The sequence below is a fragment of the Scheffersomyces spartinae genome (assembly GCF_019049425.1).
Source record: "Scheffersomyces spartinae strain ARV_011 chromosome Unknown scaffold_20, whole genome shotgun sequence".
NCBI lineage: Eukaryota > Fungi > Ascomycota > Pichiomycetes > Serinales > Debaryomycetaceae > Lizanozyma > Lizanozyma spartinae.
The window spans coordinates 269,123-283,644 of record NW_025065067.1 but is presented as its reverse complement, the minus strand read 5'-3'; the positions used below and the strand labels follow the sequence as shown (position 1 = coordinate 283,644).

Sequence of the window (14,522 nt, the reverse complement as noted above, 5' to 3'; positions counted from 1 at the left end):
TGGTGTAAGTATACTGTGGTGTATTTAAGTAGTTGATTCACCCCATGTATTTTTCAAAGGTCATCGCACTCATTAAATTCTGGTGATACCAGAGACATAAGAATATATATTAAAGCCTATTATATATACATATGTAATTATCTCAATGCCGTTAGCAATTTCTGCTCATCCTCCTTGGTGAAACTAAATAATGTCTTCACGACTGGAAGAAGTTGTTCTCTCTGATCTTTATGTTCAATGAAACCTAAAAGAACATTCTTAAGGTATGCTACATTAGTGCCATTGGACTGTTCACCACTAGAAGATGGGGATTGTTTCTCTATAGGATTCAGAACAACGCTCAGAGCTCTAGATCTGGAAGCACCATACTTCTCCTTAAGATCTCGGTACTCAACTGTAAGCGACTTATAGTTCTTACTGAGTCTTTCAAATTTCATATTTGATTCTTCATTAAGCTTTCGCAACACCAAATTCATCCGCTCAACTTCCTTTAGTTTCTTGGATGTGCTCTGTAACGATTCTCGAAGCGTGCTAATGGTTTCTTCTATGTTTTCAGAGTCAGAGAATGGACCAGGACTTGGCAGCGCTTCCATTTCGGATTCCAATGCTTTATGCTTCAATTGTAGCTCTCTATAATTATTTTCCAATGTCTTTAACTTCTTGTTGTTTTCTGTCACAGAGCTTTGAAGTTCATCAACTTCAAGTTGCTTACGTTTCAATAACAGTTTAGATTTATCTTCAATTGTAAGTCTTTCGTCATTGAGTTTCTTGATCTCAGTCTTGAATTCTAATTCTTTCATCTCTAACAAGGATTGTGATTCAATCAATAGTTTCCTAATCGAGGATGCTTCCTTTGAACGGGCATGAAGAGTGCTTCTAGCTTCAGTTAATTCATCTTCAAGATTATCAAGTTTCATTTGTGACTCTCTTGCTTTCATAGAAAGTTCCTCAAATTGCTGCTTAAATATCTGAGTTTCATCCTTTGAATTCAATCTTTCATTCTTCAATGATTCATGCTTGGCTTTTAAACTTTCAAGCTCAACAGCAATCTTTTGCTTTTCGGTTTGATATTTATTTAATTGAGTGTTCAATATAGACTCTCTTTCAATGTACGTTTGTTGTTTCTTCAAAAGCTCATTCTTATCAGTACCCAATTCTCTATTCTCTTCTCTCAATCCAATATTCTTTTCACCAAGCAGTAAAAGATCTTCCTTCAAGCTATCTTTCGATCTTTCCAATTCTTGAATTTGGGATTTCAACTCAATGACCATCTTCTCTTTAAGCTCAACACTGGTCTTTAATGAGGCAAGTTCAAGTTTAAGTGAGGAATCTTGACTCTTGAATTTAAGAAGCTCATCAACTCGATTGGAAAGTGTATCCTTTTCCTTTTGTAAGACTAAAATTTGCTTACTCTTTTCCTCAAGTTGTTTTGTAACTTGGTTTAGCTTTGAAGTAGATTCTGTCTTATACTTTCTTAATTCACAAAGTGATTTATTGCTAGTTGTAGCTTCCTTCTCCAACGTAGTGATTTTAGATGTGAGAGTTTCAATGTCTAAAGATTTCTCTTTAAGAATCTTATTTATAGATGCCTTCTCTGCATCTAATTTCTTTTGAACCTGAGTAAATTTCTCCACCTCTTTGCAAGAATCATTGTAAGATTTTGTTAACTCGTCTACCTTGAGTTTCAAGCCATCAACTTCAGTTGTATCAGGTTGTTTCTCTTCATAATCTTTTAGCTTAGTTTGTACATCATTATAAGATTTTGACAAATGTATAATTTCCTTTCTTAAAGTATCAATTTCAGTTGTATCGACAGACTTTTCTTCGGATTCTTTAAGCCTTTGTTGCACAACGTCATGAGACTTCTTCAACTCTTCAAGTTCTTTCTTCAAAGAGTCAACTTCTGTGTTATCAGCAATTTTGAGTTCATACTCTTTATGCTTTTCCTTGGCATCCACTAAATCGGAGCCAAGATCTCTCAAATCATCTCTCAACAGTTCTATATCTTCTTCTTTTGAGTGCAAGTTTGATCTAAGTTCCATAATTTCTTCTACAAGAGATGTCTTTTCTTTAGAGAGCAGTTCATAGTTAGAACGCACATCTTTAAGCTCACTTTCCAACGCCGTTTTTTCTTCTTCAACATTCTTTAATTTTGTGTGAATAGCTTCATAATCTGAAGTTAAACTATCGAATTTAAGCTTGAGATCATTATCAACAATAGAACCTTCTTTTTGAGTTTCTTGAATTTGGTCAACTGCCTTCTTCTTATTCTTCTTCTTCTTCTTGGAGGAAGTAATTTGAGAAACCTCATTAATTGGTGCTGGTGCTGCTGGAGAAGGAACATTCAGTTTATCCTTAACCGATTTTTGCAATTCTTCCAACTCAGAGTTCTTCTTGGCTAATTCCGCAGAAGATGTAGACTTATAATCTGTAAACAGAGCTTCAAGCTTGGTTAATTCGTCTTGTAAAATTTTATTTGTTGACTCCAATTCCACCTTGAGTTTCTCCAAGCTAGATTTATCACCTTCAAGATCCTTTATAACACTATTAGACTTTTCCAAAGATAATTGTACATTGGTTAATTGGCTTTCAAGTTCAAGTAATTTATCACTGCCGTCATCTTTGGAGTGGAGATCTTCCAATTGTTGATTTTGATGTGCCAGTTCTTTTTCCAATTCCAGAACTTTTAATTCCAATGCTTCCTTTTCTTTAGAAAAGTCTAGTATTTGATTTTTTGAATCTTCTTCCAATTTATCAGCTTTAGAAACCAATTGTTCATTATCGTCCTTTAATTTAGTCAATTCTTGTACCTTCAAGTCATGTTCCTTTTGTAGCTCATTAAACTTAGTCTTAAAATCTTCAAAATCTTTCAATAAAGTTTCATGAATTTTATTAAGGTCTTCAAACTGACTTTTAAAATCTATTTCTTGATATGGATGATGCTCTTTTTCATTCAATTGCTCAATTTCTTTCTTCAAACTATCGATTTCTTTATTTTTTAAATCAGTCGTAACTTTCAAATCATGTTGAATCGACTCAATTTCTTTAGTCAGCAAATGCCATTTCTCTTCAAAATCTTTGGAAATTGTTTGGATATCATTCAACTGTTTACTTTTGGACCGTAGTTCTCCATTTAATAACTGCGTTTTCTCATTCAAACCTTCAAGATATTCAATGAGCAAGCCACCATCTGCAATACTCGTAAAGGGAGTACTTTCTTGTAAAGCTTTCTCGAACGATGAAATCAATTCTGATTTCCGTTTTTCGGTCTTATATGCTTCCAATAACACTGGATACTTCTCTTCATATTTAAGAAACTTTCTCATCTTAGGTTTCAAATCAGCAGGGATCTCATCAAAATTAAGGCCCGTATGACCATTGACACTTGATGATGATGTTGTAGAGTCTTGTGGTTCGCCATCATTTGTATGTTCCCCAGTTTGTTCATCATTTGACTCATCTTTTGGTTGTTGCATATCATTGGGATCCGGAGTCTTAGTGGCAAAAACCTTAGACTCTCGCTTGAATGTTTTGATGGCTTCTTTGGAGGTATTACTTGTAGGTGATGAAACTGTATTGGGGTTGGGATTATTGGTGGCTGATCTGATCTCATTGTTGAGTTCATTCAATCCTTTGGCCACATCCTCAGAAAAACTCTTGAGTCTATTGAACATTATGCTTTGATACAAAACATACAACTTATGAATGTACCCAGGTATGAGTTTTAACCTCCAATTGACTGGTTAAAGAAGTTGATGACAAGTTCTACCTTGGCTTTGGGCTCGTTCGTATGGGTGTTAGTATTTACGGTGTGAACACGACCGTGATTTATAGCCTCTAATCACTGACCAGGAGTAGATAATACCGTAGTAGTAGTGGTCTTATCAACAGACAGTGACTGATAATGTCGTACATCCAAGATATCAAGACAACACTTACGAAGCTAGGAGTGTATGTGGATCAACTTGAAAACGACATAGAAGAAAGAGACCGGTTGGTTCATGTACTTTTACTTTCGCCATCAAGTAATGACAATAATGATATGATAAATTTGATGATTAACTTGGAAAAGTACTTTACATACCTACAAGACGATCTTTTACGAAAACGTAACATCAGAGATGAAAGCATCTTACAGGAATTCAAGTCCCTTGTTAAAAGATATGAACAGGCCTTGGAATATTTTATAACTGATGCAACTATTGATATTAGTGAATATAAATTTGTTAGTAAGGAACTCTCATTAACCAAGCCTGAAGCAATAGAAACCAGTATCATTGAGCCAAGTTCGAAATCGGTTAGGTTTCAAGATGAAGTGGAATATCAAGAAAGTCGTAGTGATTTAATGGGGACTCGAACTTTTAACAATGTTTATAGTGATTCAGAGTCATTTGATAATACTAATAACCAACAATTATTTGCACAACATCAACAAGCACTACTACAACAAGATGAAGACTTGGACATATTGCATGAATCTGTTAGACGACAACATTCCATGGGAGTAGTAATAAATGAAGAATTAGATGATCATCTTATCATATTGAATGATCTCGAACGGGGGGTTGATCAATCCCAGCTCCGACTAGGATCAGCTGGGAATAGACTAAGAAGCTTCCGTCAAAAGTGTAAGGAGAATGGAAGTATGATCACAATTGTGGTATTAACCATTATTCTTGTACTTTTATTAGTAGTATTGAATTAATGTCCGGGATACGAATTGAGGATATATATATATATATATATACACTTATATATAAATACTAAACGAGGGAAGATATATTTCAAATAAGGTGTATCAAAAGTTAAAGTCATCATTTTCTTCTTCATGCTCACTGAAGAACCAAATAAATACAATGATATCAATGTATACTATCAACCCCCCAAGTATACTCATGACAGTAGATCCTAATTCTATCAATCGACAATGATATAACGTTATGGGTAAAGCCACTCCACTAACAATTAATAGCCCTGTAACATACTTACAGGCTTCTTCAAACGTAGAAGGACTATTATCATTATTAAACGTTAAAAAGTTATCTCTATGGTATTCCACCGACAGTCCAATTATATTTGGTAAAGGTGCTATTAAGAAGATGAATATTACCCATAATGGTTTCCAGTTATCCCATAGAGCACATGAAAGTAATATCAACAAAAATCCCGTTGCTAGAAAAGCCGATAAAAATATGATCTTATTCAATGGATTCATCCTTGCCTTGGAATCAGCTTATATAATGATGGCAAACTATATTTATATTGTTGTTTGGTGCCAGCCATGTAGTAAGTCATTTCTGGAGGGGGTTGTCAAAAATTGCCAGTGATAAAAAAGTCGTGCATGGATTAAAAAGGGTAAACTGAAGAACTGTTATCATCATAATAATATATTCATTTCAGACATAGACAAGTTATTTATTTACATGTATGGAGCTAACAATTGCTCCAAAAAATAAAAATAATAAAAATTCACCAGTTGATAAAACGTGACCATCTTAATCTCTCCAAAACCATCCAGAAGATCTCTCCTCTTTTGAATCTCCCTTTACAATATCTTCCTTAACAGTATCCCAACTAACTGCACCAAATGGTTTAGTCTTAGTGATGTTTTTAGTCACGGTAGAACCATCGGAAAAATATTCTGTTTTAACTTCATTCAATTCCACTTGGTTAGTTTCAGAATTGGAGTTATAAGTTGATTGAGTTGAAGATGAAACAATAACAGGTGGTTCATTTGATTTTTCAACAGTTTGTTGTTGCTGTTTATTTTCATTCAAATACTTCTCTCTTTGAGCAATCCATTGATTTCTCCTCTGTTGTTTATCTCTCTTAACATTTTCATACATGATATTCTTCCAATTCAAAAAATCATCAAACTTGGTGAAAAATTTACCCTTATCACCCAAATCAATTGGAGAAGAGTCCTTTAAAGAAATCCCTTCATCTGCAGCAGCCTTTTCCAAATCTTCCTTGGTTAAAATCTGTCCAGGTAAATATCTGTCCTTATAATTCAAATATTTGACTTCAACTTCACGTTGAGGGAAAAGACATCTCCAGTATCCATTACTATCCCAAACACTTTGACCCTGTTTATCCAAACAATCATTATAAGCCCTAGTTGAAGGGTTCCCAAAAGAAAAATATCCAAATGGAGTTTTCCCCCTAGAAAACCCCCCCATAAATTCCTCTCCTTCCTTTCCAAAAGCTGATTGGAAAAATCCCCGGAAGGGTACGAACCCAGTGTCTTTGGCGATATCTGTGGTGGATTTAGAATTGAAACGATTATTTTCATCTCTCAGTTCATAGGGAGGAGGAAAGAATTCATCCAACTTTCTTCTTCCTTCATCTTGAGCACGGGAGATTTCACTTTCCAACTTATCCCAATTCTTTTCGTGCCATTCATCAGCCATATCATGCCAACTCCTCATACTATTGGCACTATAATCAAACATTGACTTTGCTAAAGTACCAAAACTATTAGCAAACTCATAAGCATCATTCCTTACTTTATCGTAATCGGAATTGTCTGTAGTAGCCTCATTATTGTCAATTACTGCGGCATCCTCTTGATTTTCATTTCTTCTGCTTCTGCGGCTTGATCCAAAACACATTTTGGTAGTCTATGGTAAAGACCTGTAAAGGGTGACTTCGCTTGTCTGGTTCATGGCTATACTCATTTATATATTCGTACTGAGTTGGCCACCCCCTTCATGAGGAAGACACACGACTTTGCCACCATCATCTGGTTGCCAAAATTTGGGGACTACCAATTGTGGAGTGTACACAAAAATAGTATACTCCAACATCACTTACAACATTTGGAACGTATTAATGCTATATTAAATCAAGGTCAACAAGTATATACAAAGCTAAAACGAAAACCCTACAAATATTTATAAACAAGACCGGATGAAAAGAACTGAGTGAAACTAAAGCAAATCAAAATAGTTGGAAAGAATAAGAAATATCGACTCGGAATCTCTATTATCGAGTTCGAAAGAATAGAACCATGAGATCAACAACATAAAACTGTTACCTACCAGTTTCTTTGACCAAAGTTGTTGTTGTTCGTATTATTGTTATTGTTATTGTTATTATTATTGTTATAACCTCCTTGGTTGTTTTGGTGACCGTAAACCTGGCGACGATTGAACTGATAGCCATGGGTATTATTATTATTATATGAATGACCGTTATTATTATTATTATTATTAGTAGTTGTAGTTGTAGTATTGTAGTTATGATAGTTGTGATTTCCTGACCCTCTTCTTCTGGATACTGGAGGTGAATACCGATCAAATACTTTAGGAGATGAAACCCGCATGTCTTTGTTTTGTTGAACTTGAAGATATTGTTGCTGTTGCTGTTGCTGTTGCTGTTGCTGTTGCTTATGTCTTTGGGTAATAGCTTGAATCTCAGACAACCTTTTATTCATAAGTAACTCTAATGATGTCAAATTCGCCATAAGCTCAACACCAGTAGAATTAACACCCACATTCTTTCTTTTCCCTTCAGATCCAGCTCCTAAGATGGCAGGTAGAAATTCCATATCAGACTGAACTTCAAATGACTTATGCATATAAAATTGATTGTTAACACTCTTGAATAATAATTGTTGGGTGGTATTCTCATCGGTTGTATTCTCGTATCCTTTTCCCCCACCAAAGACACCATTGTGACTTCCTCCAAACGTATTCCTCAGCACTCCCCGCAGTTCTATCATGTTATAATTCCCCTGTTGAAGATGAAAAGCAGTCGATTGTCATCAGATCATTGCAGATCTTATGGTATAAAGGTTTATAGCCATCTTAAAATTTTTCAGATCGCGAAGACCCCACAAAATCAAGTTGGTGTTCGGGGGTGCAAGTTAGAGCATTTCAGCAGTGAAATATATCCATGGAAGAGTTAACGCAAGAGATTCACTCCCTGACTATAAGGATGATATCTTTGCGTATCCGACTTGTAAACCCCACTACAATATCACGGCATTACTCTAAATTTACTTTAAAGAAGAAGAAGACGAAGAAGCAGGGAAATATCATTGAAACCACATCAGTTCAGCCTACTAGCCCAGCAAGAACAAGATTTGCTCCTTCACCCACGGGCTATTTACATCTTGGATCATTAAGAACAGCGTTATATAACTATTTGCTTGCTAAGAGTACTGGAGGACAGTTTCTTTTACGATTGGAAGACACAGACCAAAACCGTCTTGTGGAAGATGCAGAACAAAACATCTATGATAGTTTGAAATGGACAGGATTGACCATTGATGAAGGACCTCAAGAAGGTGGACCTTATGGACCTTATAGACAATCTGACAGGAAAGAGATTTATCAGAAATATGCACAGATGTTACTTGAGAATGGGCAGGCTTATTATTGTGGATGCTCCAAAGATCGATTACTAAAGTTAAGAGAATCTGCTAGTAAGCTTCAACCTCCAACAACAGTAACTTATGATAGGAAATGTCTACATGAACTAATTCATACTGACGAAGACCATGACCATGTGATCAGGTTTAAGTCCCCTGATGTATACCCCGAGTTTACTGATCTATTACATGGGAAACTTAACATGCAACCTCAATATAACCATTCGGATCGTCGATATGATGACTTCGTGATCATGAAATCAGATGGGTTACCAACGTACCATTTTGCCAATGTTGTTGATGACCACCTTATGAAGATAACTCATGTCATCCGAGGTGAAGAATGGTTGCCTTCTACTCCCAAACATATTTCATTGTATAAGGCATTTGGATGGTCACCTCCCCAGTATATCCATATCCCATTACTTACTTCATTAGAAGATAAGAAGCTATCCAAACGTCAAGGGGATATAGGGATTCTTAGTATGAAGGAGAAGGGCATCTTACCAGAAGCACTTGTAAATTTCGTTTCCTTATTTGGATGGTCACCTCCTCGGATCCAACAAGGTGTATCTTCAAATGAGACCATGTCATTAACGGAGATAGTGCAGAAATTCTCATTGGATAACTTAACTAAGGGGAACGCCAAAGTTAATGATTCAAAGTTATATTTCTTCAACAAGTATCATTTACATAAACGGTTAAACGATCCACAACAATTACTGTTAATAGTAGAGCAATATTTACCCAAGTTCCAAGCAATCTTGGGTGAGCAATCGATAATATCATCTGAAAGATTAGAGTACCTATTGAAATTGTTGGGTCCTAGTTTAACTACTGTTGATGACTTATTGACTACCCATTCGTATCTATTTGAATTGAAGACTCCCCCCCCAGACACGCCACCACCGAAGCACTGCTCAGAAATCATCTCCATGTTCTTACAGTCTTCTTCCACTGACTTTAATACTAACTGTAAGGAAATCCTAGACTCAAACCCTGAACTCACCAAAAAGGAAATCTTTCAAGCTGTACGGTATGGACTATCAGGTGGAGTCTCAGGGGTAACCATTCCCGTATTGATTGACATTTTAGGTGAAGAAGAATACAGGAGAAGACTAAACGCTTGTATATAGTCATATATATGCATTTATATATATAACGATGCTATATTTTCCAGTTGGCAAAATCCATAAAGTCTATTGTACTTGAATGCCTTTCCGGTGGTTGGAGAAACTTACCACTGTAAACGCAATGGACTCTCATATCTTCATCATAATAAAGATTGGTCAATAGTTTAGGAGTAACAAGAATATATTGAGAACTAATCGCTCCTGAACACGTTTCCACCAAGAACTTATGGGCCATTCTTTCATTATTGGCATCCATACCTTGATTAATCTCGTCAACTATTCTAAAGGGAGCATCAGTTAATCCATGAAGCGACATCATAAATATGATTGTAGATATGGCTCTTTCACCTCCAGATTGAGATCGATTATCTAAACGTTTCAAATCGGCTTCTTGCCGAAATCTAACCAAAATGTCCAATGACCAATCCTTATATTTGTCTTCTTTAGTTAACACAACTTTCCCATCAATGGCTACTTTGGTGAACCTTTCATTGAATGCTAGTGATATCCCATTGACTAATTCTTCCAATTGAGGTTCCCATTGATTTCGTATCAAACTGATTTGATCCTTTAATTCGGTTTCTGCACTTTGTTTGGCAGGTATACTTCTATTCAATAATTCAATCTCTCGAAGCTTCTCCTTTAAAGTTCTAATAGAATTTTGATCCGCAGTGGATAAAAGTCTTCGTTGATCTTCAAAAGTTTTGATTCGATCACGTAAATAATTTTCAGTTAATGTTTGATTCGCCACATATTGTTGAGCCAATTCATCAATTCTTTGAAGTTGCTCCTCAGTGTATGATTCTCTTTCCTTTCGAATTTCAGCAATCTTCTCTTTCATTCCTAAACTATCAAACTTCCTTTTGGCTTCATCATATTCATGTTGTAAGTCAACTTTTAATTTTTCAACTTCAACTCTCATTTGTTGTAAGGCTTCAATTTGATTCTCAAATTTATAAAGCAATAATCTCGACCGATGTACCGAAATACCTTCTTCCATCACTTGCTTCGTGATATTGGCTTTCTCCAATCGTTTCCGTTGAAGTTTGATTTTTGACTGGACAATCTTATTATTAACGATCTTTATTTGTTCAAGATCAGAGCTTTCTGCTTGCTCCTTTAGCTTATCTATTTCTTCCTCCAATATTTTGATCCGAGAACTTAAAGTGTTCCTTTTTCTAATTAATTGTTGAACACTTTCTTCTTCTATTCTCAATTGATCTCTATCTTTTTTGGTCATCAGCAATTCTTGTTCTAATGATTGCATTCTAGTTGAAACCTCTTTGATAGCATCATTGGCTTCGTCTTTCCTTCTTGTTAACAGTTCAATTTGTCTGTTGATTCTATCTCTCACGTCATCACTAATACCTGGTTGCAACAAATCGGCCTTGGATGGAATGACTTCAGTAGTATAAAATAACTGTCTTCTACCATAAAATGATCTCTTCATGGTGTACAACGTATCTCCAGTTATGAATTTCATAAATGGAATCTTACCATTGACATCTGGTTCTGTCAACCTATTTAATTGAGCTTCTGATAACTTTTTGGTCGTGGCCGGTATTTGGTCTAATTTGGCATTCTCTTTAAGCATTCGAATAACAGGTTCTGGTCCATTAATGAAATCAGATAAATAACCATCAAATCCAAAATTTTTAACCATTTCTAATGACGGCAATGCTGCTGTTTGATTCAGAGACGATACTTTCCCCACTAACCTTCGAGGGAAATTACTAATACGTTGAATCATTGAAGATCCCTTCTCAAAGTCCAAAGAATTATCAAAAACAACGGCTTGTAATGAATTATTATCAACAACTTTTTCAATATATCGTGCATAAAGTTTACTTGAAACTTGACAAGATAATATAGGTGCTTCATAATAATTCCAATTTTTATTTGAAATTTGTCTTAATTTAGAATGCACTTGATAACATGCTCTAAGTTTTGAATGTGCAAGCTGGGGTAGTCTATCTTTAGAATGTAATTGGTTCTGTAATTTGGTCAATTCAATCCCCACTGACTTTAAAGTTTTCTGTGGTTCCTGCTTTTCAAATCGTAAGGAGTTTAATTGGGCCTCTATATCTGTTAATTCCAAGTCTCTTTTATTAATTTCTTCTCGTAACTGAGTACGTTTGTTTGGATCTATTTCTTCAAGACTTTCGAGTTTTGATTTGCAATCATCTCTTTGTCTTTTCACTTCAACAAGTCTTTTGGCAGCACTCTGCCCACGACTTTGTAACTCCACTTTCCTTTCCTCTAACTCAACTAATCTTTTATCGTAATCAGATTCTTCAGAACTTAGCTTAATCAAGGACTGATTCAAAGCTTCTAACTTCGTTTGCTGTTTGGTTAAGGCTTTAAAATGTTCCAGTTTTGCAGATTTAAGTGTATCTTCTTGTTCTATTATTGGTCCAATTGCAGAAGTTCCAAATTGATTTAATTTATTTTGAGCATCCTTTTTCCTCTGTTTGAGTTCTTTACTGGTCTTCTTCATATCTTGTAAAATGGCATAGGGAATTAAAAGTTTATGCACTTCAAGTTCTTTAGTTTTCTCTTGGAAATCCGTATACTTTTTGGCTTCTTCTTGTAATGCTTCTCCTTCTTCCTTTAATTTCAATAATTTGGCTTTATCTTCGTCTATTTCTTTAGATAATTCTCTAACTTGAGTATCAATACGAATTAAATTCTCATGCATTTGAAGCAATTCCCCATTCTTCATTGTTCGTTCAGTTTCTCTTAAAAGCTTATCAGCAGATAACGTTGCAAATTCAGCAACACGCTCCTGCGGTAGAAAATGACAAAGATTATCTAATTGAACGTTCAAACTCTTAACAAGTTGACGAACTTTAGTTTCTGATTGTAATTCACCATTTATCGTGTATTCTGAATCTTTCTCAGTGAAACTTCTCTTAATAGTTACCACTGAATCGTTATCATTGGCCGCTTTCAAAGTGATTTCAATCGTACCGCGTGTCTTCCCATTACGGATCATCGATTTCATGGTCTTTCTCTTAATAAGCTCTAATTTCCCTCCTAACCCTAAACATATGGCAGCAACAAGAGTACTTTTGCCAGTCCCATTGGGTCCCACAATCATATTCAATCGAGGTCCTAATTTGAATTCTCCGTAAGAATAAGTGGTGAAATCAGTAATAATCACTTTGATTATCAGACCAGCTTTATATTGTTCAAACCCAGATGATGTTGTTCGCTTTCGTTTAGTAATGAATGCTGATGAGACATCCAGATTAGATAACTTTCTTTTACCATTAGATACGTGTCCATTAAGTGCATGAGCATGGCCATTACCTTCAATACCATTGGGGATGTCTGAATCGACGTAACTCCTCAAGTCTCCCAATATTTCCATTTAGAGATCGATAAGGATGAGTAAACAATCAGATGCACAAGGCAAACATAAATGTATATAGAAATTGGATCGGGAAAATCGAAAGTGCTAAGTACGGAGTTCAACTGCTTAAGTAATATATATATATATTGAATAAATGCCTATTATACTTTGATTGTATACATAGGTTAAATGCCTTAGGGTATGAATCAAAAGGTTTGATTCGATCGGCGCTCCCAGATTCTCACGTGATTGAAAGTCATCACCAAGGCATATTAATTATACCTTAGTGATTCACATACACAAGTAAATACAGAATACACATCATTGTGTTAACCTAGATTAATAGTATAACGCAAGACTATAGTAATAACAGTTCTAGTAATTCTAGTATTATTGTTGTTCTAAATATTCCAAGGTCCGGTCACGTGCCAAATTAATTCAAAATATCCTGTGTAAAAAGCTTTCTGATCGTGAATCGAAAAGTAAACACTAGAAATAACAGTGAAACCAAAGCCGTTGTAGCTCATACGTTTACTTTTATGTTTACTATTAGTGATACTTAACTAGATAAAAGAATGGTATGTATTTAAATGTTGTTATATTTTTAGTACTATTACACGTGACAACCATGGATAGTAATCAAGATGGTGTAGTAACTACATTTTTATGAATACATGTACTAACAATAATGATTCTTCGTATAGTCACAGAACACCAAGACATATAAAGACGCGTTTGCTCTTTTTGACAAAAAGGGAACAGGTAAGATTCCTGTAGAACATTTAGGTGATTTGTTAAGAGCTGTTGGTCAAAACCCTACATTGGCTGAAATCAGTGATTTACAAGACTCCATAAAAGGTAGTGAATTTGATTTTGATACATATCAAGAAATTATCAATCGTCCAGGTGGGTTCAAGCCTTTAGGATTACCAGATGATTATATTAAAGGTTTCCAAGTTTTCGACAAGGATCATACTGGGTATATTGGTGTTGGTGAATTGAGGTACATTTTGACCTCAATTGGTGAAAAGTTAACTGATTCTGAGGTAGATGAATTGCTTAAAGGTGTTGAAGTTACTCCTGAAGGTAATATTGATTACGTTGAGTTTGTCAAGTCTATTTTGGACCAATAGTTGTATTTTTGTACTTGACCAGTTTATGGACCAATGAATGTGATATCCAAGAAAAAGTTGAAAGTAATATCTCTTAACTGTACTTGAAGTAGTAATCTTACTATAGCCATAATGTTATATTCTTAAATGCTTATTGTAATTCATGACTAGTTTGGCTACACGCACGATGGGGGCAGCACAAGCCACCGTTATCCCATTACAGAATAAAGTTGTGGTGATTGAAGCCAATGAAGACTTTGAACTATGCTATACCGTTCTACAAAAGGCTTCCAAAAGAATGTAGTTCACATCTGAAGGAGATGATACACCTGAACCGTCGCATGCTTGCAATGTCTATAGAGAGTTGGCAAGCCAAATCTTATCAGTATTTGAAACCCTACTGCAGTTGATGCTAAAAAAACCAGTATGCCTCCCATTACCAGGAATAGTAAACCGTCCAGCTGATTCCATCTTCTCAGGCTGAAGATCACATTACATATTTGCCAACCTAGTGAAAGAGAAAGAGCCACAAAGAGAACATATAACAA

At 35.3% G+C, this 14,522-nt stretch overlaps 6 protein-coding genes across 6 annotated transcripts; 3 read left to right on the top strand and 3 right to left on the bottom strand.

Annotated features, from left to right (window-relative positions):
• Nucleotides 1-137: 137 nt before the first annotated feature.
• SYS3 (Sys3p) lies at nt 138-3,674 on the bottom strand (the record flags this gene model as incomplete). Its single annotated transcript, XM_043193286.1, has 1 exon — nt 138-3,674. The coding sequence occupies one exon, from the start codon at nt 3,672-3,674 to the stop codon at nt 138-140; it is 3,537 nt and encodes a 1,178-aa protein (XP_043047712.1).
• A 230-nt stretch (nt 3,675-3,904) lies between these two features.
• Nucleotides 3,905-4,705, top strand: SYN8 (syntaxin; the record flags this gene model as incomplete). The annotated part of the gene is made up of 1 exon (XM_043193285.1): nt 3,905-4,705. The coding sequence occupies one exon, from the start codon at nt 3,905-3,907 to the stop codon at nt 4,703-4,705; it is 801 nt and encodes a 266-aa protein (XP_043047711.1).
• A 790-nt stretch (nt 4,706-5,495) lies between these two features.
• On the bottom strand, nt 5,496-7,723 carry KQ657_002524 (uncharacterized protein; the record flags this gene model as incomplete). The annotated part of the gene is made up of 2 exons (XM_043193284.1): nt 5,496-6,579; nt 7,263-7,723. The coding sequence occupies 2 exons, from the start codon at nt 7,721-7,723 to the stop codon at nt 5,496-5,498; spliced, it is 1,545 nt and encodes a 514-aa protein (XP_043047710.1).
• A 215-nt stretch (nt 7,724-7,938) lies between these two features.
• MSE1 (glutamate--tRNA ligase) lies at nt 7,939-9,510 on the top strand (the record flags this gene model as incomplete). The annotated part of the gene is made up of 1 exon (XM_043193283.1): nt 7,939-9,510. The coding sequence occupies one exon, from the start codon at nt 7,939-7,941 to the stop codon at nt 9,508-9,510; it is 1,572 nt and encodes a 523-aa protein (XP_043047709.1).
• A 31-nt stretch (nt 9,511-9,541) lies between these two features.
• SMC5 (DNA repair ATPase) lies at nt 9,542-12,880 on the bottom strand (the record flags this gene model as incomplete). Its single annotated transcript, XM_043193282.1, has 1 exon — nt 9,542-12,880. The coding sequence occupies one exon, from the start codon at nt 12,878-12,880 to the stop codon at nt 9,542-9,544; it is 3,339 nt and encodes a 1,112-aa protein (XP_043047708.1).
• Nucleotides 12,881-13,490: 610 nt separating this feature from the next.
• Nucleotides 13,491-13,995, top strand: MLC1 (Mlc1p; the record flags this gene model as incomplete). The annotated part of the gene is made up of 2 exons (XM_043193281.1): nt 13,491-13,514; nt 13,567-13,995. 2 exons carry the CDS (start codon nt 13,491-13,493, stop codon nt 13,993-13,995), a joined length of 453 nt encoding a protein of 150 aa, XP_043047707.1.
• Between the last annotated feature and the right edge of the window lie 527 nt (nt 13,996-14,522).